The 24,599-nt window shown below is 41.8% G+C and overlaps 1 protein-coding gene across 1 annotated transcript in view; it reads left to right on the top strand.

Moving 5' to 3' along the window:
* Window positions 1–375: 375 nt before the first annotated feature.
* Window positions 376–24,599, top strand: part of sema3gb (sema domain, immunoglobulin domain (Ig), short basic domain, secreted, (semaphorin) 3Gb) — a gene marked incomplete at both ends in the record, with an annotated part of 39,996 nt that continues 15,772 nt past the window's right edge. Inside the window, 2 exons of the mRNA XM_080732793.1 lie at window positions 376–439; window positions 11,048–11,191. Coding sequence (XP_080588919.1) covers window positions 376–439; window positions 11,048–11,191 — 208 coding nt within the window. The remainder of the gene's footprint in view (window positions 440–11,047; window positions 11,192–24,599) is intronic.

Here is a 24,599-nt window from a genome sequence, read left to right as displayed (position 1 = left end):
CATGTGATTAATGTTTGCAGCCCTATTGGACTTAATGGTCCACTTTTTTAGTTCGGTTAACCGTTGCACCTATATAGTCTCTTATATTAATGCAGTTGCATACAGTTTTGTAGTTGCACTTCTTGTACAGAGAGGAGGTCCTGTGGTTAATTCTGTCATGTCTTTCCCTACGTCAATTTGATGGATTTTGTGCATGCTCCAGCCTTTTAGCGGGCGTAGCTTAAACAGCAGGGGCTGGGCTTGGTTAAATAATTATTGTGTTTTCTGCAGACGATGTGGAAACATGACCCCCATTGACCCTGGTTAGTTTCTCTTCTTCTATCCTGGGGCTATGCCGCGAGCCTCTGCCACTTTGCTTTCCAAGAGGCCGTGCTAATGAGGTCTCACGTTGACAGCCCAGCTCCTCCAGCACCCAGCCGTGCAGGGATGTTTGTTGGGGGTAAGCCCATGGCCAACTTTTACCTCCTGCGTGGCTGCATAGCCTGCACGTGCAACTTACAATATAGAGAGTCTGCAGTTTTAATCTAATCTTTTAGCTTACAACAAATATCACAACTGAAGCTGAAGACTTTCTTGTATTATCTTTTGATCATATTAAATAGACAATCTTTTTTTTCTTGTATGATCTCAGTTCATTTTTAAAGGGAAGCCCCTCGATTTCCCCATGCATAAGTTATTACTATGCAGAGTAAAGTTGAGTATTCATAATATCTCATTTCCAAGATAAAGAAGGAGGAAGGTATAATTTATCTACTGTCTTGGCACATTGTAATGGAAATATCACTTGTGCTTATGAAGTAATATTTGAGAATCAAAACAGCAAAGGGTTTTCTAGCCTGATTCTGTTGTGATTCTCTCATCAAAAGTCTTTGATTCATTCATCCATCAAATATTACTTCATATTTAACTGCTGATATTTCCATCAACACCTGGATCTTGCTCTCCACAGACTGTGGGGGGTGATGTGTTTACATGCAATATAATGGGCCAATCTATCTCAGCAACACTGGCACCATTGTGTTTGATTGAAAACACATGTTTGCTAAGTGGCGCATCCTTGCACAACAAATAAAAGGGACGATTTCACAGAACGCTATTATAGAAAGCCTGCAGTCTTCTGCAGGATGTTGATCCAACCAGGAGATGATATAGCCTCAATCGTGTGTCCACCGCTAAGCGCTAACCTCCACTTCCCTGCTGACACTCCCTGTGACACAGAAAAAACATAAGCTCCTTCCTCAACTAGCTTTTTAGAGGCCTGGTTACAGGATATTATGGATCAAATTTTACCCTGTGTCCTCTCATAACGCTCACTTCTTAGCTGACCAGACTTCCCCTATAAGTATCAGTTTCAAACAAAATCATAAGGTGTTTCCTTCCTTTGTAAACGTTCTGTCAGGATAAAGTCTTTTGTGTTTTAGCTGTGTTTTGTGAAACGCCGCAGACATGTTATGAACATTTTGTCTGGACTTCACAAGGTTTTTTGGGGTTGACTTAAGCCACTGAGTACCCTGTCTCCATTGGAAAGCGTACAATTAGACACATCATACAATTTGCCAAAACATACAGTGATCTTTATGGACTGAAACACCAATTTGAGTTTTGTAGTATTTCATTTGATCTTTTTTCTGTTTCTTTTTTTTTTTAAATTGTAACTGGATTCAGCCCCAGTTCTTAGACCAGTAGCCTACTTTTCCTCTTACATACCACATATTGTCTGCTGTGATACTACCCCATCAAGTCATTGGTATTAGTTGTGTTGAATGTTTCATTAATTGGAAATAAGACATTAAACATTTTTATGGTTTAATATGTGTTGTAAGTTGCTCTGGATAAGTGTACACCATGCTCGTTCACTGATAATTGGTAAGCATCGTTTTAAATGCTAAAGGTTGCTTGGCATTTTTAACATGACATTGATTTGCCATATTTGTCCATGTGCTGAGAATATGACTGCTGAATACCACTGCATGTAAAGTGAGAACAAATGAATGCTGCAGTATACCCTGACATTATATTATGTTTTATGAGAGGAATTATATCCTATAAAACATACACAATAATATTCTGTAAATTATGGTAACTAATTAGTGTTTAACTACAAGTCTTGCAAAAACAACTTAATTTCGGAAGTAGTTTCGGAATTTTCGGTGTGTTTGGTCAGTGATGACAGCTCAAAGTTATTCTTGTTTTTAAGTGCTCTGGGATTAAAACTTTGCCACTTAGTGTGCTTTGGGTGTTTGTGGGACAACATGGCTACATAATGCCCCATATCAACTGTCAAAGATTTTCAGGCAGCAACATGTTCTCACTGACCTTTCCACAACATCTTAATGAATCCAACTGTAGATGAGATGAGTGCAGACTGCCTTAACAATATCAGGTGAAACACATTAAAAGACAGGAAGGATTTTGCTTGGTTTGTCTGAAGGCCTCTCCATACTTCGACCGAAATGTTCAGTGAGTTGTGTTTTCCGACGTGCAAATTTCCGACGTGCAAATTTCTCTCGTTCGGTCCAATGCTTTTCAGAAGTCCCGAGGGATATAATTTTATGGTAGAAAAGGACCTTTTGACCGAAAACGGCGGTTTTGGTCAAAGTATGGAACGGCCTTGACTTTAGGTGTATTAGAACTAAGCAGCAAATACGTATGTACGTACGTTCATGAGTGTGTGTGTGTGTGTGTGTGTGTGTGTGTGTGTGTGTGTGTGTGTGTGTGTGTGCGCGTGCGCGTGCGCGTGCGTTTCCTCCTTAGCATACATGAATGGAAGGAAACTAGTCTGCAGCACCTCAGCCTAAACAAGCTTGTCGACCCCTTCAGTGTGCATAAGTCATTACTAGGCTCTACCACAAGACATTTTGTTTTGTACATTGTATTGGAAGACAAGATGAGGGTAGACCCCCCCCCCCCCCCCCCCCCCACCCCCCCCTTCAGTTCCACATGAAGGAATGTTTGCGGTGTTCCATTGTTGGTGTTCTATTGAGGACCTGTGCATTCCTTCTGGCAGCTATGGCTCTCGCTGGTATAGGACCACCCCTGTTCTGACTCAAGACGTCAAATTGCTTGTTGCGTGGAACTGACCCTTAAAAATGCAGCTGTCAACCCCCACCACCCCCGCCTCCTCCCTGCACGGGCCCAGTGGACCTTATACTCCTCAGGTCGGCAGGCTAACTAGGGCTACCGTATGAAGAGCCATTTATCGCAACATTCTTCACAAACTGGTGGCAGCGCAGGGTGACTGGATAGGTGGTGTCTTGTCTGGTAACTGGATAGGTGGATTGCAGTTTGGGTGGTGGGATCTGGTAACTGGATATGTGATGTATAGTTTGGGCGGTGGGTGTCTAACTGAATATGTGATGTATAGTGCTCACAACGCTTCGCGTTGAGAGGCGTTGTGAGCATGTAGATCTGCTATTTTCACAATATTTATCTGCGGAACCAAGTCACATTATATGTAATACCTACATACGTGGATGTACTCAAGAAAGATGTAGGAGCACAAAGCACCAACGAGCTGGAAGCGACGATGGAAGGCTCGTCTGAGGACGACCTAGAGAGAGACAATTCCAAGTGCTTGTCAGGGTGGGGGTCCCCAGTTAAAATATGTTTATTTTGGGGGTCACGGCCTAAAAAGGTTAGAGAACCCCTGGTATAGAGCATTAACAAATTCATCCACCAGGGAAGTTGACAACTTATTCTTATGACTTCCTATCTAGCCAAGCTTTATAAACTATATATTTTTTAAAGAGAAAACAATTAAAAAAAAAAAAAATAAGCGAATATTCGACTTCAGTGAACAACATCGAATAGTGACTTTGATATTCGAATATTTTAATATTTAGTGAATGCCCCAGTGTATGGCAACTGGATCGGTGGTGTGGTTAGTTTGGGTGTGATATTGCATTAAATCAGCATTTTCACACATGGCAATCGATGACGTTGCGAGTGAAGCCTGCACACTTTTGCCTACCACAGTGATCATCCGTCAGGAAAACTGACCCCTCTAGTGGAACATTAACTCGAATGTGGAACTGAAAATGTTGCGTTTGTCTTTTCCTCCCCATTACACAATTCTTCAGCCATCTAGTCGTCTGAGTGCAGGGTGCTGTCAGAGCACTTTAGAGGCGGTTGGCTACCAGCCTTATGGAAAATACTTTTTTTCCCTCTGTGTGTCAGAGAATTCCAGGGATACTATAACCCAAAATACATATCTGAAACTGCTGTTAGTATCCCTTTTCCCCTTTTTAATTTGAACTAGCCCTTACCCGTTCAAAGATATGAGCTCCGAAATGATGTGCAGTGTGTGGATTATGGGATGTGAGCATCAATGTAAATACCCGTTCCATTTAACGGCTACAGAGATACTGTGTACCGATCTGCATGATTTTGGACAACATCTGTAACAGGGCCAGAACCCCCCCCGCCCGCCCGCCCGCCTGCCCGCCTGCACACCCCCCCCCCCCCCCCCCCCCCTGTGTGTGTGTGTGTGTGTGTGTGTGTGTGTGTGTGTGTGTGTGTGTGTGTGTGTGTGTGTGGGTTTGTGTGTGATTGTGCATGGCCTGAACAACAGCGCCCCTCCCTTAACATGGTGTGGTCACAAAAGGTACTGTAGGCTAAATAGATATAGATACACCATAAAAATGCTATTATACAGCATCCGATTCGTGAAAGTGACAAACGGGCTTCACAGTTATGTCAGGTGTGTTCATATGCTGATGGTGATGCGATTTCAGATCAATTGCTCCAGCCACCGAGGAGAAACGCTGAGACAGACAGACACTCACTCAGACAGACACTCAGACATTCGCTAAATTATAGTATAGATGTCACCCTTGGCAGCAGAACTAAGGGAGAGAAAATGATGACTTTTCGTGCTGGCATTTAAAGTGAAGGGCATAGTTAAGGCACGGCATCCGGGCTGCGCTCCTTCTCATTTGTAGTGTGTTTTGTGTACAAGCCATTGGAGTACATTAAATATGTTATTTTAGTTTCATTTAACCACATGCAAATCAAAATGTCTAAAACCACAAATGAACAAATGACTTGTTAAATATTTAAAAAGAAAAAAAAAAAAACATTGAGCCTCATTTCACTGAGCTTCAAGTACATTTATTTTACTTAATTGTTTTAGGCCTTACAGTAGGTGTCTTTTATTTATTTTATCTACTCCCTTGTCTTATTTTGTTTTATACACCACACAGTTCACTTCAGGCCTGTGCTCAAGTGTCTGGTCATCCATTCTAATTCAGAAGCAAGACTACTATTGTCTATTTTAACCAAGGACAATGCTATCATTAGGCTGCTTATCCCCTCAACTATGCAGGTGGGGTTTCTTACTTTAGCAGAATGTTCACTTGGGTTTGATAATTCCATGCTGCAGAGTCACCTGTGACTGTAATTAAAGGCTTGGGACATACTGCACACTTAACGCCTGATTTATACTTTGTCGTATGACGGTTACTGAACATAGCTGATCCGCAAACTCACAATGCATTGCATCAACAACCTGTTGTGAGGTTGTAGTTTAGTTATTTTCAGTGCGCGACACTGTTGTACCATGAAGAATAAATTAAGCATCATGCACAGCTCTGCTCTCTCCGTCTCTCTTCCATCTTTCCACCTTTAATGTGCACACCTCTATTGGTGCACACGGATGATTCATCATCCCAAAGCTGGTAAGCAACTCAAATAGGCCATGCGAGACAGCGGACTAAAGCTAATACCCATTATTTTCAACAGGAATCAACCTGGCAATTGGAAAGCCATGCTGTTACGGGTTCATGGCTATTGTTGGGGCATGTTATCGGAACTTTACGTATTGTAACATGTAAAATCCCTTTAAAGCACATAAATCACTGAGAGGCAAAGTGAGGGATTCATTCAGAACTTACACTGTGCTCCTCTTTCCATTTCATGAGACTGCTGTGTGGCATTCCAAGCTGTCAACTTGCTTGAATGTGTAGTATTTCTGACTCCCATATGACCTACACTGTTCTTTGGGACATATGGCATAGACTAAAAGGATGTACACTAAAAAACTGTGACAGTTGCTTGTGACAGATGACTGTTGTGAGATGTTATGTATATTTGTTTTTATTTTATTTTATATTTATTCTTATCTCTCTACTCTTACCTGTACCTATCCTGTTGGTGCTACAACACAAGAATATCTCCACTGGGATCAATACATTTATATCTCATCTCATCTTATCATATCTTGTCTTGTCTTATATTCTCTATTACCTTACAGTACAGTATCTTATCATACCTTAGCATATCTTATTTTATACAGTAATTCACACAGAAATGACAATATGTCTTAGATGGGTCGTACAGTACTTACAAGGTTATTTATTGTCTCCACCAGGCCGAAAGGCCTGTTTTTTACCCTGTCCGTCCGTCCGTCCGTCCGTCCGTCCGTCCGTCCGTCCGTCCGTCCGTCCGTCCGTGTGTCTGTGTGTCCGTCCTTCCGTCTGTGAACAGCTAATCTCTGGCACTGTTGCCACGATGGCAGCGAAACTGTGCACACACACTCCCTGGGTACCAAAGCAGAACTTTTGCACCAGATTTTTCACATGGGCCTGTTATAGAGCCACCAGGAGGCAGATTTGTGCAAAACACATTTTTGCACAGTAGTCCTATAGATTTTGTCCAAAAATCATACAAATCGGTACACATTAGTATCTCTATAGTCATTAAACGGAATTGGTCATTCAGATTTTTCATATTTCATCCTGATTGGCTAAGATTGGCTGAGGAAGAAATGACACAAATTTACAAATCAGCCTCATGGTGGGGCTATAACAGGGCGAGTCGCGTCTTGACCTATAACTGCACCGTTCTGCGTACAACTTTGTATGCACACTCCCTAGAGGCCAAGGTAAAACGTCTGTCCATGTTTCTAATCTGCCTTTTATAGCGACACCAGGAGGTAGACTATAACCCACAACCAACATTCCTCACCTGGCGGAGACCTGTGTTCGGAAGAGCACTGCTTCTAGTTCCTCAATGTTTTCGTAGGGAAAAAAGGGTGGTTACCCTCTCATTTTCGCTGCAAGACAGTTTTGGATTAAAGGCCTACACATTCTCACTCTCATCTCAAGTCATGCTATAGTGACGAGTTAAGGCAACACATGACCATGTGTCACACGTTTGACGTTGAACCGTTGCAATGATTAACAGGGAGGCTTTGTGTGACTTAAATAAGTGCTTTTAAAATAATACTTTATAAGCTTGTGGTGCACTCTGTAGTTTGAAGTCTGATTCATTGTGCTATTAAACTAGGGTGAAGGCCTGCACTGGAAAAGCCTTTTCTGGGATCCTATAAGCACCCCTTTGTATTTCGCACCCTTCAGAGCTAATTCACATAGTGTACACTACACTTAAACATACTACATGTACTGTACATACAAAGACTTACTTAGTGTGTCTCCCACAACATACCGGTAGGACCCTGTAATCTGAACAGCAGTATGAACAACAGGATAATGAGAACTTGAAGACTGACGGGCTGAAAGGGCCCACTCAGTTACTTAGCAAACTATTTGTATTAGCAAACAGTGGAGTTGTATAAACAATGGACTGCATGAAAAAGAACTGTGGTCAGTTCAAAGTAGCTGATGCTTTAATGCAGAGGGACTTAATCAGTGTGTCATTAGAGTATGTTTCAAATCCTAGATCAACATTACAAGCCACCAGTACGAGGTTAATATAATATTACACTGCCCACTGTGCCCAGTTTAATATTGCCCAGTGTGAATATATGAAGTCTAAGAATACTAGGTCCAGCAGTGATATAGTCCAACAAAGCATGGCACTTTATGGCTTAACAAACCAATTTACACTCCATTATATGACAAAGTTCAAATTTAAGTGTCCCCACTTTTGTTAACTAGAACTTGATATCTCTACTAGTAGCCTATAGCCCTTGTGAAAAGTAAATGCAGCCTTCTATCTTGATGATAACGTGGATTAAAGTAAGTTCTCAGTCGCCTCGACTGATTTCAGTCATTTGGATTCCATAGAAGCCAGCATGTCTTCACTGGAAGCATGCCATGCACCGAAAATAGTCCATCTACAAAGCTCACAACACGGTCATTAGATATTTTAAGATGAAAGAGCATTTTTTTGGGTTGCTGTTTCACAAAAAAAAAAAGAAGTTCAGTCATGAGATTTTATTTTGCTTTATTCCATCCATGTGATAATCTCCTCCAGTGTTCCACCATTGGCATTGTGCTGATCTTTCTATTCATACCAAACTATGTAATTATACTATTATAATGGTATGATTCTGTTACTGTGTTAGACAGTGTCTTCTTCCACCCCTTCTCTAGCAGACAAGGTGTTGACTCTGTCGTAGGACATAACTGAAAATAATAAGTAGCCTATAAACAAAGACAGTCATATTTCAATGGTTCCCAAACTGGGGGTCGGGATCCCCTGAGGGGGGGGGGGGGGTTCCCCAAATGATTTGTTTAATGTGAAACATTGTTTTCTCACTCAGTAGTAAAGAAACCAACGTACAGTATAAGTGTATACAAGGTATACACTGCAATTGGCCAAAATGTCAAATATCATCTAAGAAAGAGGAAAACATTGGGAAAAGCTGAGCTTGTAGCTTGGCTATTTTCACAATATTTTTATGTAGAGTCAAACTATATGTAAGGTCTACAATTCCAAGTGCTCGTCAGGTGAGGGGTCCCCAGCATGTTTTTATTTAATGTGTATGATCTGAATTGAGCGTGGGACTATCTATTATTATGTAAAATCATTTAAAAAATAAATAAATGAACATTTCCATGACGTCGGAAGCAGAGCATTCCATTGAACCAGAGCACTGGATCCAGAGAGACTGTTCCATCCAGTTATGCCAGCACACGGAGGGCAAGGAGAGTTCTTCCATTTGCTGTAATGACGTCTCCGAAAACCAGAAGTCATTTGTCGAATCAGCACCACAGCTGTTCTGAATGCATGAACACATGCGTGTCTTTTGCGGCTTGAATACACATCATGAACCTGATGTATACATAAAGTATGTACTACATGTGTAGATGTATGTGAGTGTGCCCATTTGCGTGACTGAGCGATTTGAATGTGCTTCTCTCTCCTCTTGCGTGTAAGATTTAATGCAAGACAATGTGACAAGGATTTGTACCAGCAGGCAGGGCTTGGCAGTGGCCAGTAATGAGTGTGCCGTTCTTTTTTTTCTAATCTTCTGAGAGGCATGTCTCTTTGAGGCAGTCCAGAGTTATGCTTAAGTTATACACTATCATATGACAAAGTCTTACCCTGCTCTCTCTCTCCCTCATGCACACAGTCCTTTTCTTTCTGTCACAACAAGGGGTCATGCAGGTCATGAAAAGACAACCTGTCTTCACTCCAAGCCATCAAAGGATTAGAGTACGGTAATTTAGTCAAAATAAAAGTAATTTCCCCTATTTTTGACACATTGTCTGTATGAACTGTCATAGTGTGTTGAGTGGACCTTACTGCTGTCAATACATTGTCTAATCACAGCTTCGGCCATATATCGAACATAAGGTTAGATAGACCATTTTCCTGTTAATGGCTTTTTCCTTTTTAGATTTCGCATTTGTGTACTTTTCCTCCAAAGTCATTAACATGATAAACTAATGTTGGATACAACATTCATCATTAACAATACATTTAATAAGTCTTGGGCGAGTGAATTTTGTTCATAAATCTGTCTGTTCTCCACACAATATTTTCAGCTAGACTTAGCATTAGCAAAAGTATTGCAATGATAAAATTGCTTTGACAAAAATAAAAATAAAGGCACAATATAGTGTAGGCCTATGGACTACTTTGTTCAATTGCTTATCTCATACAAGTTTCAAGTCTCTGCAAGTAGATTTTCACACCGTACTGAAATGAATGGAATCCATTGGCATCCTCGAACATCAAATAAACCACGCTGCACTGATGTCAAGAACCATGTGTTGATGTCAGTAGCCTAAACATGTCAAACCGCTGTACTGTATGGTTCTTTAACTTAGTAATAGATTATGATTAACGTCAGTCCAGTGTAATCATAAGAAACCCTACTCTGATAGGATTATGAATACTTGGCCGCGTATTTATATGTTTTACACTTCTTTCTCAAAGATGAGGATGTAAAACTATTGAGACGTAATAAACTTTCTCTGGCTTCAACCAGGTCTTTTTAAGCCTTACTCCAGTTCTGACAATAAAGACTGTGTTGTTCACTGACCTGCAAACAGATTACTTTAAGGACCATGGCTCCTTCTCTCTGCTGAACTCAATGCCCAGTAAACACTGAGAAAGTTAATGGTCATTATAAACCCATTGTCTTTTTATTTATACAAATATTGTGTGTGTGTGTGTGTGTGTGTGTGTGTGTGTGTGTGTGTGTGTGTGTGTGTGTGTGTGTGTGTGTGTGTGTGTGTGTGTGTGTGTGTGTGTGTGTGTGTGTGTGTGCGCACGCGCGCGCGTGTGCGTGTGTGTGTGTGTGTGTGTATATGTACAGTATATGTATACATATATATATGAACTATTGCAGGGGTCTTGAATAGGGGGCCCGGGACCCAGAGTTACTACAGGGGGTCCTCCAAATCTTTGTGTGAATCTTTTTTATATTAACCACTTGAACCCTAACGTCCATTATTATTCTGAGAACTTTAAACAAAAATAGCAGATCTACAAGCTTTGTAAAATTTGTAGATCGGCTATTTTCGGCAAAGAGATTTGGTGTAGAGGGGAAAAAGAGCAGACTAAGTACAGAGTGAAAGGTCAAGTTTATTAAGTATTGACGGTTCAAGTGGTTAAATATCTGGAAACACAAATTTAGATGAACCCAAAATACACTGATATACATATGGTATCTATGGGTTGTGGGGGTCCCTGCTTCATCTCTCTCAACTAAGGGGTCCAGTGGCCTGAAAACGTTGAAGACCCCTGAACTATTGTATGGAGTCGGTGATGTCACTGTTGACAGGGAAGTATGCTAAGCAGCCACTACTTAATCTGCGCTGCTTTTGAGAAACTCCTCTCCTTTCTCCTTTTGTAGGAAAGCCAAAGGTTAACTCTGCCGTCATCACCATGGATACCAGCCAAGGCCCCCTCTTCCTCCTCCTCCTCTTTGTCTGGGCCTGTTGTGTGAGTCGTTGCCACGGTGACTCCCGTGCTCCCAGGGTGCATCTGTCTTACAAAGGTGAGCCATATTTTGTCCTCTGCTGGAGTTCACTTGACAGATTTGATGTCTGCCATTCTCTGTGTGAGGATTTACCCCCACAAGAAGTCTATTTCTTACTGATGAAATAAACCTTGGAAAAAGAAAACGGTTTAAACCTCATAAAAGCAACATATAAACCCATAGATCTTTGTTCAAAGGGAGAAAAGATCTTGCAGCTTAACTTAATTGCTTTCCATAACTACATCTGAAGCCATAATGGCCAGACTCCTCTGTGAGCTTGAGCTCAAATTATGATAATTGTCCGACTCCAATTTTCCCCCACCCAAATTTCACTTCATGCTCTTAGTATTTCTGAATGCCCCTTAATCTTTCAATTTTAGTTTTAGAGCGCAAGATTAAGGATGGAACCCCAGAGTGGCAATTTCTGGGAGACTTCCGATGTAAGACAGAAATAGCAATTTCACGTTTGAATGTAATATTTAAATACAGTGATGCACCAAAAACATGAACTGGCATAAAAGGAAGAAGAGCTTAAGTTCAGTTTGGATACGAGAAGGAAGAGACAAAATTCAGAGAGGCGACAGTCAGCTTTTCGTTTATGAAAGAAAATGATGACATAATAAACCATGATTTCATGTGCGTGTTTGCATGTAGTATATATTATTTATGAATGTGTAGAGAATAGGCGTAAGAATTTTTGACGCAAAGTGGAGAAATACAAATCACAAATGGAGACCGCGTGCAGGCTACTCTTTGCTGAAGAAAGTGACACTGAAAATCAGGCATGAGTGTCAGTAAGGTCAAATTAACCTCTAGTGTTTTATTTAATTTCACCTGACAACAAATAATCAGGATAATAACTTAGGTACTGTATTGGGTGTGTGGGTGTGTGCATGTTTGTGTGTGTGTGTGTGTGTGTGTGTGTGTGTGTGTGTGTGTGTGTGTGTGTGTGTGTGTGTGTGTGGGTGTGGGTGTGTGTGTGTGTGTGTGTGTGTGTGTGAGAGAGTGAGGGAGTGAGGGAGTGAGTGAGTGGGTGATTGAGTGTGTGTGCGTGTGTATGTCAGCGACAGAGATAGATGTGGGAGTGAGCAAGGGAGGTAGACAGCGGGCAGGGTTGTCTGACTGGGGTTATTGTGTGCGTAGATGACAGTGAAATGGATTCCTCTTCTGGGAAAGGGGATATGGCACCGGTGTTACCGCGGTAAAAATAGCTCGTCATGGTTGCCGTGTTTACCTCGTTCAAAGCGCACAGGGAAGCCCCCAGAAGAACGCAGGGAGGGCCTCACTCCAGCAACCTGCTCCGAATCGCTGCAGAGACATGTGGCTAATGTGCTGCGGCCCCTGTCATCTCGCCCCAGACGGGCATCCTGGCTGCCTGCAGCCGTCCTTCTAAGTGTACTCGGGTTTCACTACTGTCCTGTTACTAGCCTGCTTGCATCACAGGTCAGCTGAACAAGACAGAGGGTTGATCACACAACAAAATCTGGAGCATTCATTTAACCACTTTAGACCAGTGGTTCTCAAACTTTCACATTTCAAGGTCTCCCCTTAACTTTGACAGTGTACAAATGGAACCAAATGGACCCGGGTTCCATTTGTACGCTGTCAGAGTTACAGACTTGTAAGGGTCAATTTAGACCCCCTTAAAGGAACCTAGAGAGTCCCTGAAATCGACTTTGAGAACCACTGACTTAGACGAAAATACCTACTACTGTAGATCGGCTATTTTCACAGTGCGTCACAGTCTTACACACAACACATATGAAATCCATCCACCTGACACATATAAATGCACTGAATCTCTGTACGTATGTATGTATGTACAGTACAGTATGTACGTCTGTAATTCACGTATCTCGAGAACCGCTCAACCACCCATCTTCCAGACACGTCACAGACGACCAGAGGGAGTGCAAAGCAAGCCCGGCATCAAGTCGCCGGATAGGAGGTTGTCCAGAACCGCCAGAAAAGGCCCCCACACCTGCCATTTGATTAGTTACCAGGGGGCTAGTCTAACCTAACGCGGCACATTCTATGCTGCCCGGCAGCATATCTCGCCCGGTCCTCCGACGTTTCGAAATGACGTGGAGGGTGACATGACTCCTGCTGCTGTCCGCTTTGAGTAAATGAGGAAGTGATCCGCGGTGGAAAACGAGTGATAAATCATAGCGATTTTATAATTATAATGGATAAGGCTAAACAAACCAGTTCACATGAACAATACTGATGTAAAATGAGATGAGATATCTGAACGGCTACATTTATTTATACAATTAAAATGTCATGAACCAGCACCGTTATAGGGGGGTTTGCCCAGGATTATTTTTCTTTCCGATCACCAAAATAAACCTGGGTTTCCGAGGCTACCAGGGGGCCAGTTGTCCGGATTTAAAATGAATCAAACACGGAACTGAAAGTTCCTATGATTGGCTGCTAGTTGCTCTGTTCTGTACCTTAATAAACATTGTCATAAATACTTTATGGTTCCTAGTTTAAAGCCTCGTTTCAATCACCAATATGCGTTTTGTGAAAATATGGTCCAATTTATGTTATAATTGATGTTAAAGCAGGGTATGCTGTAGGAGGGGCTTGTGATCATATACGGTAGGCTTGAGTTGTGATGATTCTTCTTCATGTGCTTTATTTTTGGCAAGCTCAACACAACATTCTCCCAAGTATTCCTGCAGTTGCACGTGACTGTTGGCAGCCAATAGCATTCGAGATGGTACCATTTCTACCAATGAACGTTGATTTCTACAATGATGGCGGCACCCATCATTTTCGCAGGATAGAAACCAATGGCTTCCCACCGTCCATATTTTTTAGGGACACAGACAGACAGACGTTTTAAAGCGGGTGCTATGACAACAGGTATTGCATAACAGGGTGGATGGAAATTGCAATGCATGAATCCCTATTTTCATTGTTTCCAACTTGCCTCGTTCCCAGGTAGGCCTGTGCCTGACGGGCACAGGTCTAGTACTGAAAATACTTAAATGGTCCATTGTTCTCCACACACTTAAAGTATACTGTATACCAGGGTTCCCCAATAGGCGGCCCGCGGGCCATTTGCGGCCCGCAGGGTGCTACTGTCTGGCCCCCACCAACCCCAGTAATAATGGTGGTAGAGCAGCAACAACACTAGTATATTGTCGTTGTCGGGTGGAAACCTCATGTCTCCAAATTTGTATGTTCTTTTGCAAAGTAAAGCCCTGCTTCATCATACAAGGCCGTCGCACAAAAGTAATGAAAACAGCCGATCTACAAGCACACAACGCCTCGCATCGCGAGGCGTTGTGTGCTTGTAGATCGGCTGTTTTCAATAGTTTAAATCATTTTTTAAATGATAAATTCTAAACGAACGGTTTTGGACATACAAGATTTTCACCCGACAACGACCATATCTGAACTGTCGCTGGAGTAGCGGGAACGCCACCGTCGCCCCCTGCAATGTTGTGGCCCTCGGCTTGGTACCCTAGACATAATTCGGCCCTTGGGGAAAACTAATTGGGGAACCCTGCTGTATACTGTATGTACAAAACCAGTATTTCTGCTACCTGTGAGAGATAACGCAGGCAACTTGTGTTATGAGGGAGTCTAGCCAAGATATGGAAGTATGGAACTATTAGTTGCCTTGGCAGTAACATCTTGCTTGTACTTTAAGTGCTGGAAACTATACTGGGAGTCTGGTACATGGGTTATGGGAAAGAAGTGTGGGAGCCGTCCCCACTACAAATGGAATGGTCAGTTCTGTTGGAAAAGCTTTGACATAGCTTAATGGAAAGTCAAATGTTCAGCACTCAGTGTCAAAGCTTAAACTCGTCGGAACCAAACATGGGAAAGTGAAGATGGATGCTTTGTTTTGAGGACACTTTGTTTATGTTTCAGTCTGTGAACACTGGAAAAGCTTTGAAAACTGAATAATGTGGTGGTGCTGCTCTGCTTATGCCTTTAATTATTCCGTCGTTTGGCAACATTTATTTAACAACATTCAAATAAGAATGAAAGTATTACATTAATAGGTTTAAAATGCTTTGATTGAGTCGGTCGAATCAGCATTCATCACAACATTTACACTGATGCTATTCATGTACCAAATAGCTCATCAACTACTGCTCTATTTTGCTCATTGGAAGACGGATTGGAAAAAGATCTTCAAAGTTCAACAGGGCCTGGGGTCCGGGGAGGCTGTGCCAAGACCTCCTTGATTAGTTTCTTCTTTTTTTGCCCCCCTTGAGAATGTGTGCAGAATCCTTGCAAAATGAGTTGCTTGAGTGGCCCCAGCCTTGTAAAAAGTCAGTCACTGAAGGGGCCTCTATGATTGTGTCGGCCCCCACTCCCTATAAATCTGGAGAATTGGCAACCTGCCAGCGTTGGCTGCCGGCCACTAATCCATCCCAAAGTGACTGTTTGGAAAACCAAATGAGAGAAGTGACGGGGCTGAGACTGGCTTGTTGGATCTACCGTACGCTCTGAGCTCTGCTCTTCTGGTCAAGTGCTTCCTCCTTAGCGGTTGATACTGACAGAACTGTTCTCAGTAGGTGTGAGAGCGGAAAGTAGCGCTGATAGGGCGTGTATGCTGATGACATCCATAGGATACTGTTGAACTGACAATAACTAGTAAGACGCCTCAGGTGGACAATGTCTACCGCCATGTCTTGGCCATCTGGCCAGTGGTGTATATTGGACCAGTTACCCATATATGGAGACCCCTGGTACCCATATATGGAGACCCCTGGTACCCATACTGTATATGGAGATCCATGTACTGTATATGGAGATATGCTGTGAGAGCCCAAACATGCTTACTCAGTTATTTTGTTATGTGAAAGTCCAATGATGTCTATGACATATCTGACGTCATACCCTTTTATGCCCATATATGGAGATCCCTGTCTGTAGAACCAGCCACACAGATATGGGCGGTCTTGGCCATCTGTCTTGGCCATAATGGATTTTGTTAGTGTGGTATGTGGCCGATGTGGCCTCCATTATGGGCATTCCCATATGAAGTACTGTTAGATATGGGCTTAATATTGATGACATCAGGGATCACCATATGTGGGCATAAAAGGGATTACGTGAGTGTGACATCACAGTGAAGCCAGAGCGTGATGTCAGAGCGGCAAACCGGTTAAGAGTGGTTCCCCTGACATCACAGTGATGTCAGAGCATGATGTCAGAGCGGCAAACCCATAGACCATGTTCACATCCTAAACTGCAACCTTCGTCGCAATCACATACTCATAGCGTCCGTTTTGCTCTTGCCGCATAATACCAGTGAATTATTAAATCAAAGATTAAATCATAATTGATAATGCAGATAGTTTCTCCATTTTCGAGGCAATCCTTTAAATTCCTTTTTGAGAGTGAGTATGTTGAGGCTTGTTCAGCGTTTGCATGTCCACAGTCTCCATCCCTCATCAGTCTTCCATGAGCCGAGTGCAACGTTGTAAAATGATCTGTGAACACACTCCCTAATATGGAAAAGGAAAAAAAAGAATTCACAGGGAAATGTAGATACCAAAACAGTGACGTTAGTGCTGAGACAGGGGCTGTGTGCTTTGGGCCAGGGCAAGTCAGTGTTGGCATCCTGTTTTGACTGTGGAGACTGTAGTCAAGGTCAATGTCCACTGTGGTGTCCATCCTGTATAGTCACACACCCCAGGGGTGTTGCACCTGCTGGGTACAAGGATTCACTCACATTTTGTGCTTTAACTATTGAAAAATAGAGCTCACAGCGCGGCACCGAGTGCCACGCTGCGAGCTTGAATATTTAAAATCCTTCTAAGGTTTTTTGAAAAACCTATGTTTCTATGTCAGTGGTGCTCAAATATTTTCATGTGAAGGACCCCCAAAATAATATGTATTTGGCCACAGACCCCCATCTCAAAATATGGTTCCAGGGACCCCCCAGAAGCAAATTTTGAGCGACAAATGTTCGCTTATAAAGTACATAATAATATTCAAAGATTTGCACACTTTTTCCCGACTTTTCAAAAATAGCAGATCTACAAGCTCGCAGCGCGGCACTGAGTGAGCTTGTATATCTGCTGTTTTTCAATAGCTAAAGAATAAAATAATTAAGGCCCCTCCACCTTGGGCCCTAGTAACTCAGTCCCACTTCCCCCCCCCCCCTTGTGACGCCCCTGCACACACCCAGCTCATCCTCCCGTTCCTTTCACCAGCACCTCACTCTTCCTGCATGGGATTGGGTATATGAGTTCCCAGAAACCCTTGGTACAATACGTCTTCCCAGAAACCCACAGTTGAATTTGTCATCAGCTCTTTGGAGTTTAACAGCAATTATTGCCAACAGATGACACTCCTTTAATTTATAGTTTGTTTTACAACAGTATACGTTTTAATTGAAAATGTTCCATTTTTGGTGAGCACTGTTGCCGCAACAAATTATGAATTAGGTTTAGGTCTTTTTTGAATTATACATTCAGTTGTAGTTCAGCAAAAACATATTTTTTGAATTATACATTCAGTTGTAGTTCAGCAAAAACATATTTTTTTAATTATACATTCAGTTGTAGTGGGCACTGCTGACAAAAGAAAGTAAAAGTGGAAAAAGTGACCATACTTGGTGCCTTACTGAAATATCCTCTTAGAGAGCTGTTGGCCCAGGCATGTCACACACATACACGCGCACACACACACGCTCACGCATGCACGCACGCATGCATGCACGCACGCACGCACGCACGCACACACACACATACACACACACACACACAGATACACATGCCAATTGGCAAACATAACTGTTTTACTCTGAACAGTCTGAAGTAATAAAACATATTAAACACTCCCTAATTCTATCCTCACATAAAACACTGATACTGAACAGAATACATTCTTTTTTGAATGATTATGAATACTGCTGTTATGCTGTGAAAAATTACCCATTACCTCACATACAGTAATGGCATTTCTTCCTGCATTAGTATTTGAACTGTTTTAAGGCTAGCATTTAAGTGCTGGACTGTACCACATATACTGTAATAGAACATTATGCTGGTTAGACATAGAGATTTTGGCCTGAGAAGAATTGCTTATCTGTTTGAAACCGATTGGTCAGGCAGTTCTTGAGATGTATTTGCAACACATTTTACTCACACGGACGCACTTGCGTAGAGATTTTGTGAATTTGGATGGTAGTTTACTTTATTTCACTCTAATTCTTTTGCTGTTAATTATAAAATGTGTTAATCCTTAATTGTTACACACACACTCAATTCTGAGACAAGCAATATAATCTAACCCCACCCCCCCCTTCAGCCCCTCTAGTGAGAGTGCGAGGCAATCTCTGGTTGCTTCAAACCACTTTGCTCTATTTGAGTGTAGATAGCGGGGCTTTTAGACGGAAGATCTGCTTTATCAGATAGTATTGAATAGTGGAGAGAGACAGGACAGAGTGGGAATGACATGACACAGAACAAACACGTTCGTTGTGATTAGGCTTGTGTGGTGCTCTGTGCATATATGGCTCGCTGTAGCACCAGGACAGCCCATCCTGGCTGTCTCTTTGTGCTGATTGAAGTTGCAAAGGTGCCTTCAAGATGGAAAACACAAGGCTTGACCTGTGCTGTGTCCCAATTCCATACTATTTACTAATACTATAATGGTATACTATTCTTTACTAACCTTGCATCACTAGACATTCCACTGTCGCTGAGGAAAGCCTGGTATTCATTCCAAACTGGCCTGTGTGATCCGGTTTAGAAAAATAAATTAAAAGAATTGTGTTCCGCCCGGTGGTGTATTTTCCAGTTGGCGTTGTTGTTTTTGTTCCCCACATGATGCAAATCAATTAGTTTAGTCTTGTCGCGCCACGAGAATAAAAGATGGACAATGGACATACAAAATGATTATTATACCAAAAGAAACAAAACGATTATACCAAACTAAACACATTTTAAACTAGGGGAATAATTTTGGAGGTGCACAGAGGTTCTGGTCGTGGGTTCCGGCCACGTGATGTCGTAAAGTTATCTACACTCCGACCGGATCAGAATCCCGTAAATGGTATTGATTCCAGACTACTTCTTTATATAATTGCGACCATAGGTCGCAAGTTTACTATGAGAAACGTCACAGCTTGTCCGCGTGTTGACGTGTACACATTTTTACGGTCTATATCTATGGGTTTGCCACTCTGACATCATGTGCTGATGTCACTGTGATGTCCGGGACACCTTGTCCACGCATCCGCGTATCTCTGAAGGTCACGCCTGACACTGTGGTTCCCTTGACACATCACTGTGACATCACAAGTGACATCACCTATGTAAAAGTCCATACAGTATATGGGTATTCCCCAGATTCCCTTTTATGCCCATATATGAAGATCCCTGATGTCATCGATATATATCATTGGCCAGATGGCCAAGACATGGCCCATATCTGTGTGGCTGGTTCAGATAGGGATCTCCATGTATGGCAATGGGCATAAAATGGATGTACTATATACAGTACATGGATCTCCATATGGACAACTGGTCCGATACACATCACTGGCCAGATGGCCAAGAATTAGCACGGCAATGAAGTGATTTTCAGCCATTTGGGGATTTCTGCAAAAAAACGAAACGCTCCATCCATTCCCATTGAAATGCACTAGCAGAACCTGCCCTCAAAGGTAGAATAAAAGTGCAGTGTGACAGTGCCCGAATGGAGTGTTTTTTTGTTCCACAAATGGCAGCAAACCGCTCCATTCCCATTGGCAGAATCCACCCTCGTAGGTAGAATAAAAGTGCCCTATAATACCAAACAGGAACTAACCCGTGGACAGCTTTCATTGGGCTGCGTGACTGCCATATTTAAAGTTGGTCTTAAAACAAGATGAGAGGCTCTCCCCATTTTGCTACGTATTGCGTTGTGCGACAATTTTGCTCATCTACCCGACATTTAAAAATTCTGAAATTTAAGTAAATAGATTTCTATAAGATTACTAAATGTGTTTCCAATGTTCAAAACTAGTAGAACTGGGACAGGGAGCTGGAAAGTGTTACTACACAACCCCAGACTGTATTCCAATCAGTGGTGGAAAGTAACTACAGTAAGTACATGTAATCAAGTACATTTTTACTTTTACTTCTACTCCACTACGTCTCAGAGGTAAATATCATACTTTTACTCCACTAATATTATATGAAAACTTCAGTTACTAGTTAATTTGTATATTTTGATTATTATTACAAAACACTATCAACCACTTCAGCCCTACATACATTTTGGTCATTTGAAAATAGCCGATCTATCTGTTATTTTAAAAAGATTTATGAACTTGTGAAATGGGACATTCTGCACAATGATAACTTTTACTTTTAGTAGGCTACTTTGATAGCGGATACTTTTGTACTTTAGCGCAAGTACATTTTGAATTCCAGACTTTTATTTACTACAGTATTTTGCGTAGTTGAATTGCTACTTTTACTTACAGTAAAACATGTGAGTACTTCTTCCATCCCCGATTCTAATCCCCAGAGCCATATATGGAGGTCCAGGCTCAGGGAACCGACAGATCCCTTTTGCAGTTTGTTAGAGATGCAGTATTTAGCATTCACCTAGGCACACATAGGACTTCAACTCTGCTCCCACGGCCACTTTGCACATTGAAAAGTGTCACCCTGTCCACAGCTCATTCTTTGTATGACCCGGTCGACCCCTGTTCATTGATCACTATTGGAATGGTGAACAATTTACCTTTGACAGGAACTGTAAAGTCGCAGAGAACATCCAGCATTACATATATACATACGTATATAGTGTAGCCTATATATAAAAAAAAATACGTCAAAGAAAATCTTTTAAGCATTTTCATTCGATCAATTGCTAACAATTATGTCTGACTGTTGTGGAAAGTTATTCACAGCAGCTTCCCATCTCATGTTAACACATGCCATTTGCCCCATTATAATAGGGCCATACAACAATTACAGCAACTAAAATTGGTTGACCTAGTTTGGTCCCTACAATCTGAAGTAAGATCTGGAGTTCATTAAACGTAGGTTAACTGAATTTCTTTGGTTAAAATAATTGTTAAATAGCTCTATATTGTCATACTCATTGCTGTAGAGTGTTTGTTCAGTATCAGGAGTCTCCATGTCTCTGCAGCTCTTGATAAAATGTTGCAACCTTCCTGAAAAAAGAAAAAATATTAAAGAGCTGGAGAGAAAGGGAGACTCTTGTTGCTGAACAAACTCGCTATAGCAATGATGATTATACCAGAATATAGTTATATAACCTTTTAACATCCAGCAGCGACTTCACTTTCTCCGTAGGCTCAGGGTGTTTGGTGTCCAGCAGAGAGTGATGTTGCTTTTCTATCATGCTGTGATTGAGAGTATTTTCCGTTATACAATTTGTGTGTGGTTTGGCAATTTGACTGTGAGGTCAAAAGCACAGATAAACCGACTGGCTCGGATTGCATTGAAGGTGATGAGTGTGAGGGAGCACCCCACCCTTCAAGCAATCTTTGAGGAAAATGTTGTTAAGAAAGCTAAGAAAATAATTGCCGACCCCTCTCATGTCCTTCATTCAGAATACGAACTGCTACCCTCTGGTAGACGCTACAGAGTTCCAGTTAAAAACAAGAAAAGACATCTCAATAGATACAAATACTCATTTATTCCCATATCCGTAACTCTGTTAAACTCAGGCCGTTAGTGGGGTGTGGTGACTCTAGTGTAATGTAATGTAATGTATGCACTTGACCTGTATGTCAGCACTGTGTTTTTTGCACTATTCGTTGTAAATTTTCTTTCTTTCTGTTTGTCTTGTCCTGTTGTATGTTATGTAGCAGAATGCATGTCCAAGACAAATTTCCCTCGGGACTAAATAAATTAATATTGAATCTTGAATCTTGAACAAAAGTTAAAACAACACACTCTGTATTATATTGTGTATGTGACTCCAGTGTAACAAGGATTGAATCCTTCTGTCCTAGTACAGCAACAAAGAATGCACCTTCAATGAGAAAAATGTGGAAATCAAGGGTTATGCCACTCATCTTCTGATAGGGAATCCCTGCTTTATTTAACCAGATTTTCCCACTCATTAAAACTGCTAATTTATTCACCAGGATGTAACAATAATGAATGAATCTACCAATGACATTGCAGAGTCTCAATTTTGCCAAGAGACTAGGCTTTCAACTGAGGCTGTTGTAATCTCTGTCACTGAATTCAATACAGAATCTGGAAACCCCCTCAATTACTTCTCGAAATCACACAGTGTCGGAAATTCTGAGCTATAAAAGCCCTCCAGGCGCTGGCATCTTATCACAAAGTCTAAGACCAATAATGAAATGTACCAACCACAGCCCCTGCCATGGGAAGTCTCAATGAGAATGTGAGTAAGTGGATTACTTTTAAAGCTTCACTTTTCATGCTCACGTGAGATAAGGAAATTCTCATCAACTCACAATTCAGATCTTATAACCACACCTACAGGGTTCGTTTTGAGGTGAAGTAAAGTAAACTAGATATTAGATAGCTGGGTGAATAATTGACCAGGGAAATAATTGAAGGCTTCGCTGAAAGCAAGGCTGTCTTGTGGCTGTACCGCTGTATACGCCACTCCCAGAGAGCTCAGGAATAGCCAGGAATGGCATATTTTGCCATGGCTTTCGGGGCCAGCAGGTGTGTCTCTTGCTTTCAATGGAGTGATCACCCCATCCGACTCCTACCCCTGGCCCAGAGGTGGTTGATTTTCAGGATAAAGCCACTTGGAATGGGATGAGGGAGAGGTCCTGAGAATAGAACCCCCGCCCGCACACGCACAGAGCCGACGGTATGCCAGGCGCTTGGCTGAACAGTGACGTCTGGGATTCTGCAGATTATTTGTGGATCTCTCACGCAGCTGCATCGAAGACACACAGGCGGCCACACGTCGCCACCTAGTTAGAGGCCCAGATCACAGCAGCTATTGCACAGGACACACACACACACACAGACACACACATATGTTTGACACGTAGCTATTCATAAGAATAGCTGTGTCAAACACATGGGTACACATGTTCACGCATGAGCAAAGCTATTCATTTAAGATATTAGCAGACAAAGATGTGTGCATAACCACTACATAGAATGTAAGCTCACAAACTTAAATATAGTTCTCTCTCTCAAAGCTGTCATTAAGTCATACCCATGTCTTGGAAACGAAAATTGAAAATTGAAATGGCAGCCCAATAGATATTTTCAAGATTGAACATATAGCTAAGCAGCTGGGGGTAGAATAGCTTGATATACTTTGCTTAATACCAGGAGGTCTTTATATTTTAATAAAGTTAGATTTCATACTTTCTTGAACGGCTTTAGTCAAAAGTACAGGCCTTGCATGAAGACGGTCCATGTCTGTGGTTATAATTACAGCAATGACAGCCACGAAAAGTCAAACAAATCCTCCTTGTTGAACATTGCTAAAACTGCTTCCTAGATCAGGGGTGGGCGACCTGATCTAAGGTTAACATAATGCAAGCTGCTTCAAATAACTTAAATAACTGAATAAATAATTGAAATAACTGACATTGTCAGACCTGAGGGTCTAACTTTCTCAGAGTAGGGAGACCTTCAACCACTGCAGATGCAGACAGTTATTGTATTAACATACTCTACCATACAGATAGTTAAAAATCACACCCGTGTGAAGTGGAGCTGTGTGTGTGTGTGTGTGTGTGTGTGTGTGTGTGTGTGTGTGTGTGTGTGTGTGTGTGTGTGTGTGTGTGTGTGTGTGGATCATGTGTACCGATTTTTGTGACATTTGAAGAAAATATGTAGGAAAAGGAGCAAAAAGTGTGTTTTGGAGAAAATTCAAGATGGCGGAAAATCTATCATGGCGCAAATGGGCGTGGCCTATATGGGGAGATGCGTCATGACCCAAGGAATCCAGGGAAAAAATATTTTTAATTTTCCGACCTACGGTTCAAGAGTTACAGGCCAAAACGTAAAGTGGGGTGTTATGGCGCCACCATGCGGCCAAATGACACAATTATTTTTTATTTAATCCTTGAAATCATTATGAACCTCCTCTCCAAGTCTTGAAACTCTAGCCCCTATGGTTTGCGAGAGACAAATAATTGAATGTGAGTTTTTGCGATTCCCATTATAAGTCAATGGGGAAAATTAATTCACTAATAAATTAATATCAATTAAACTATTGAACCTTTCTCTTAGCAAGTTACTAGCCCACGATTCCCGAGTAAGCCGGTCGATTTGACATATGGCGCGAGTGTGTGGTGGCAAAACTGTGGGACTAGTAGCGTGCCGAAGTTTAGGAAGTTCAGGCTACATACAGACACACAGACAGACACACAGGGCCACGTATAGGGAGCCTGTGCTTCACACAGCTCCAAAAATAAGGTTTTATTCTTTGAAATAATACTTGGTTTGTAGCATTCAAATGGATTTCAGCT

This window comes from Nannobrachium achirus (assembly GCF_963921795.1).
Source record: "Nannobrachium achirus genome assembly, chromosome: 9".
Taxonomy (NCBI): Eukaryota; Metazoa; Chordata; class Actinopteri; order Myctophiformes; family Myctophidae; genus Nannobrachium; species Nannobrachium achirus.
This window is presented reverse-complemented; position numbering and strand designations above follow the sequence as displayed.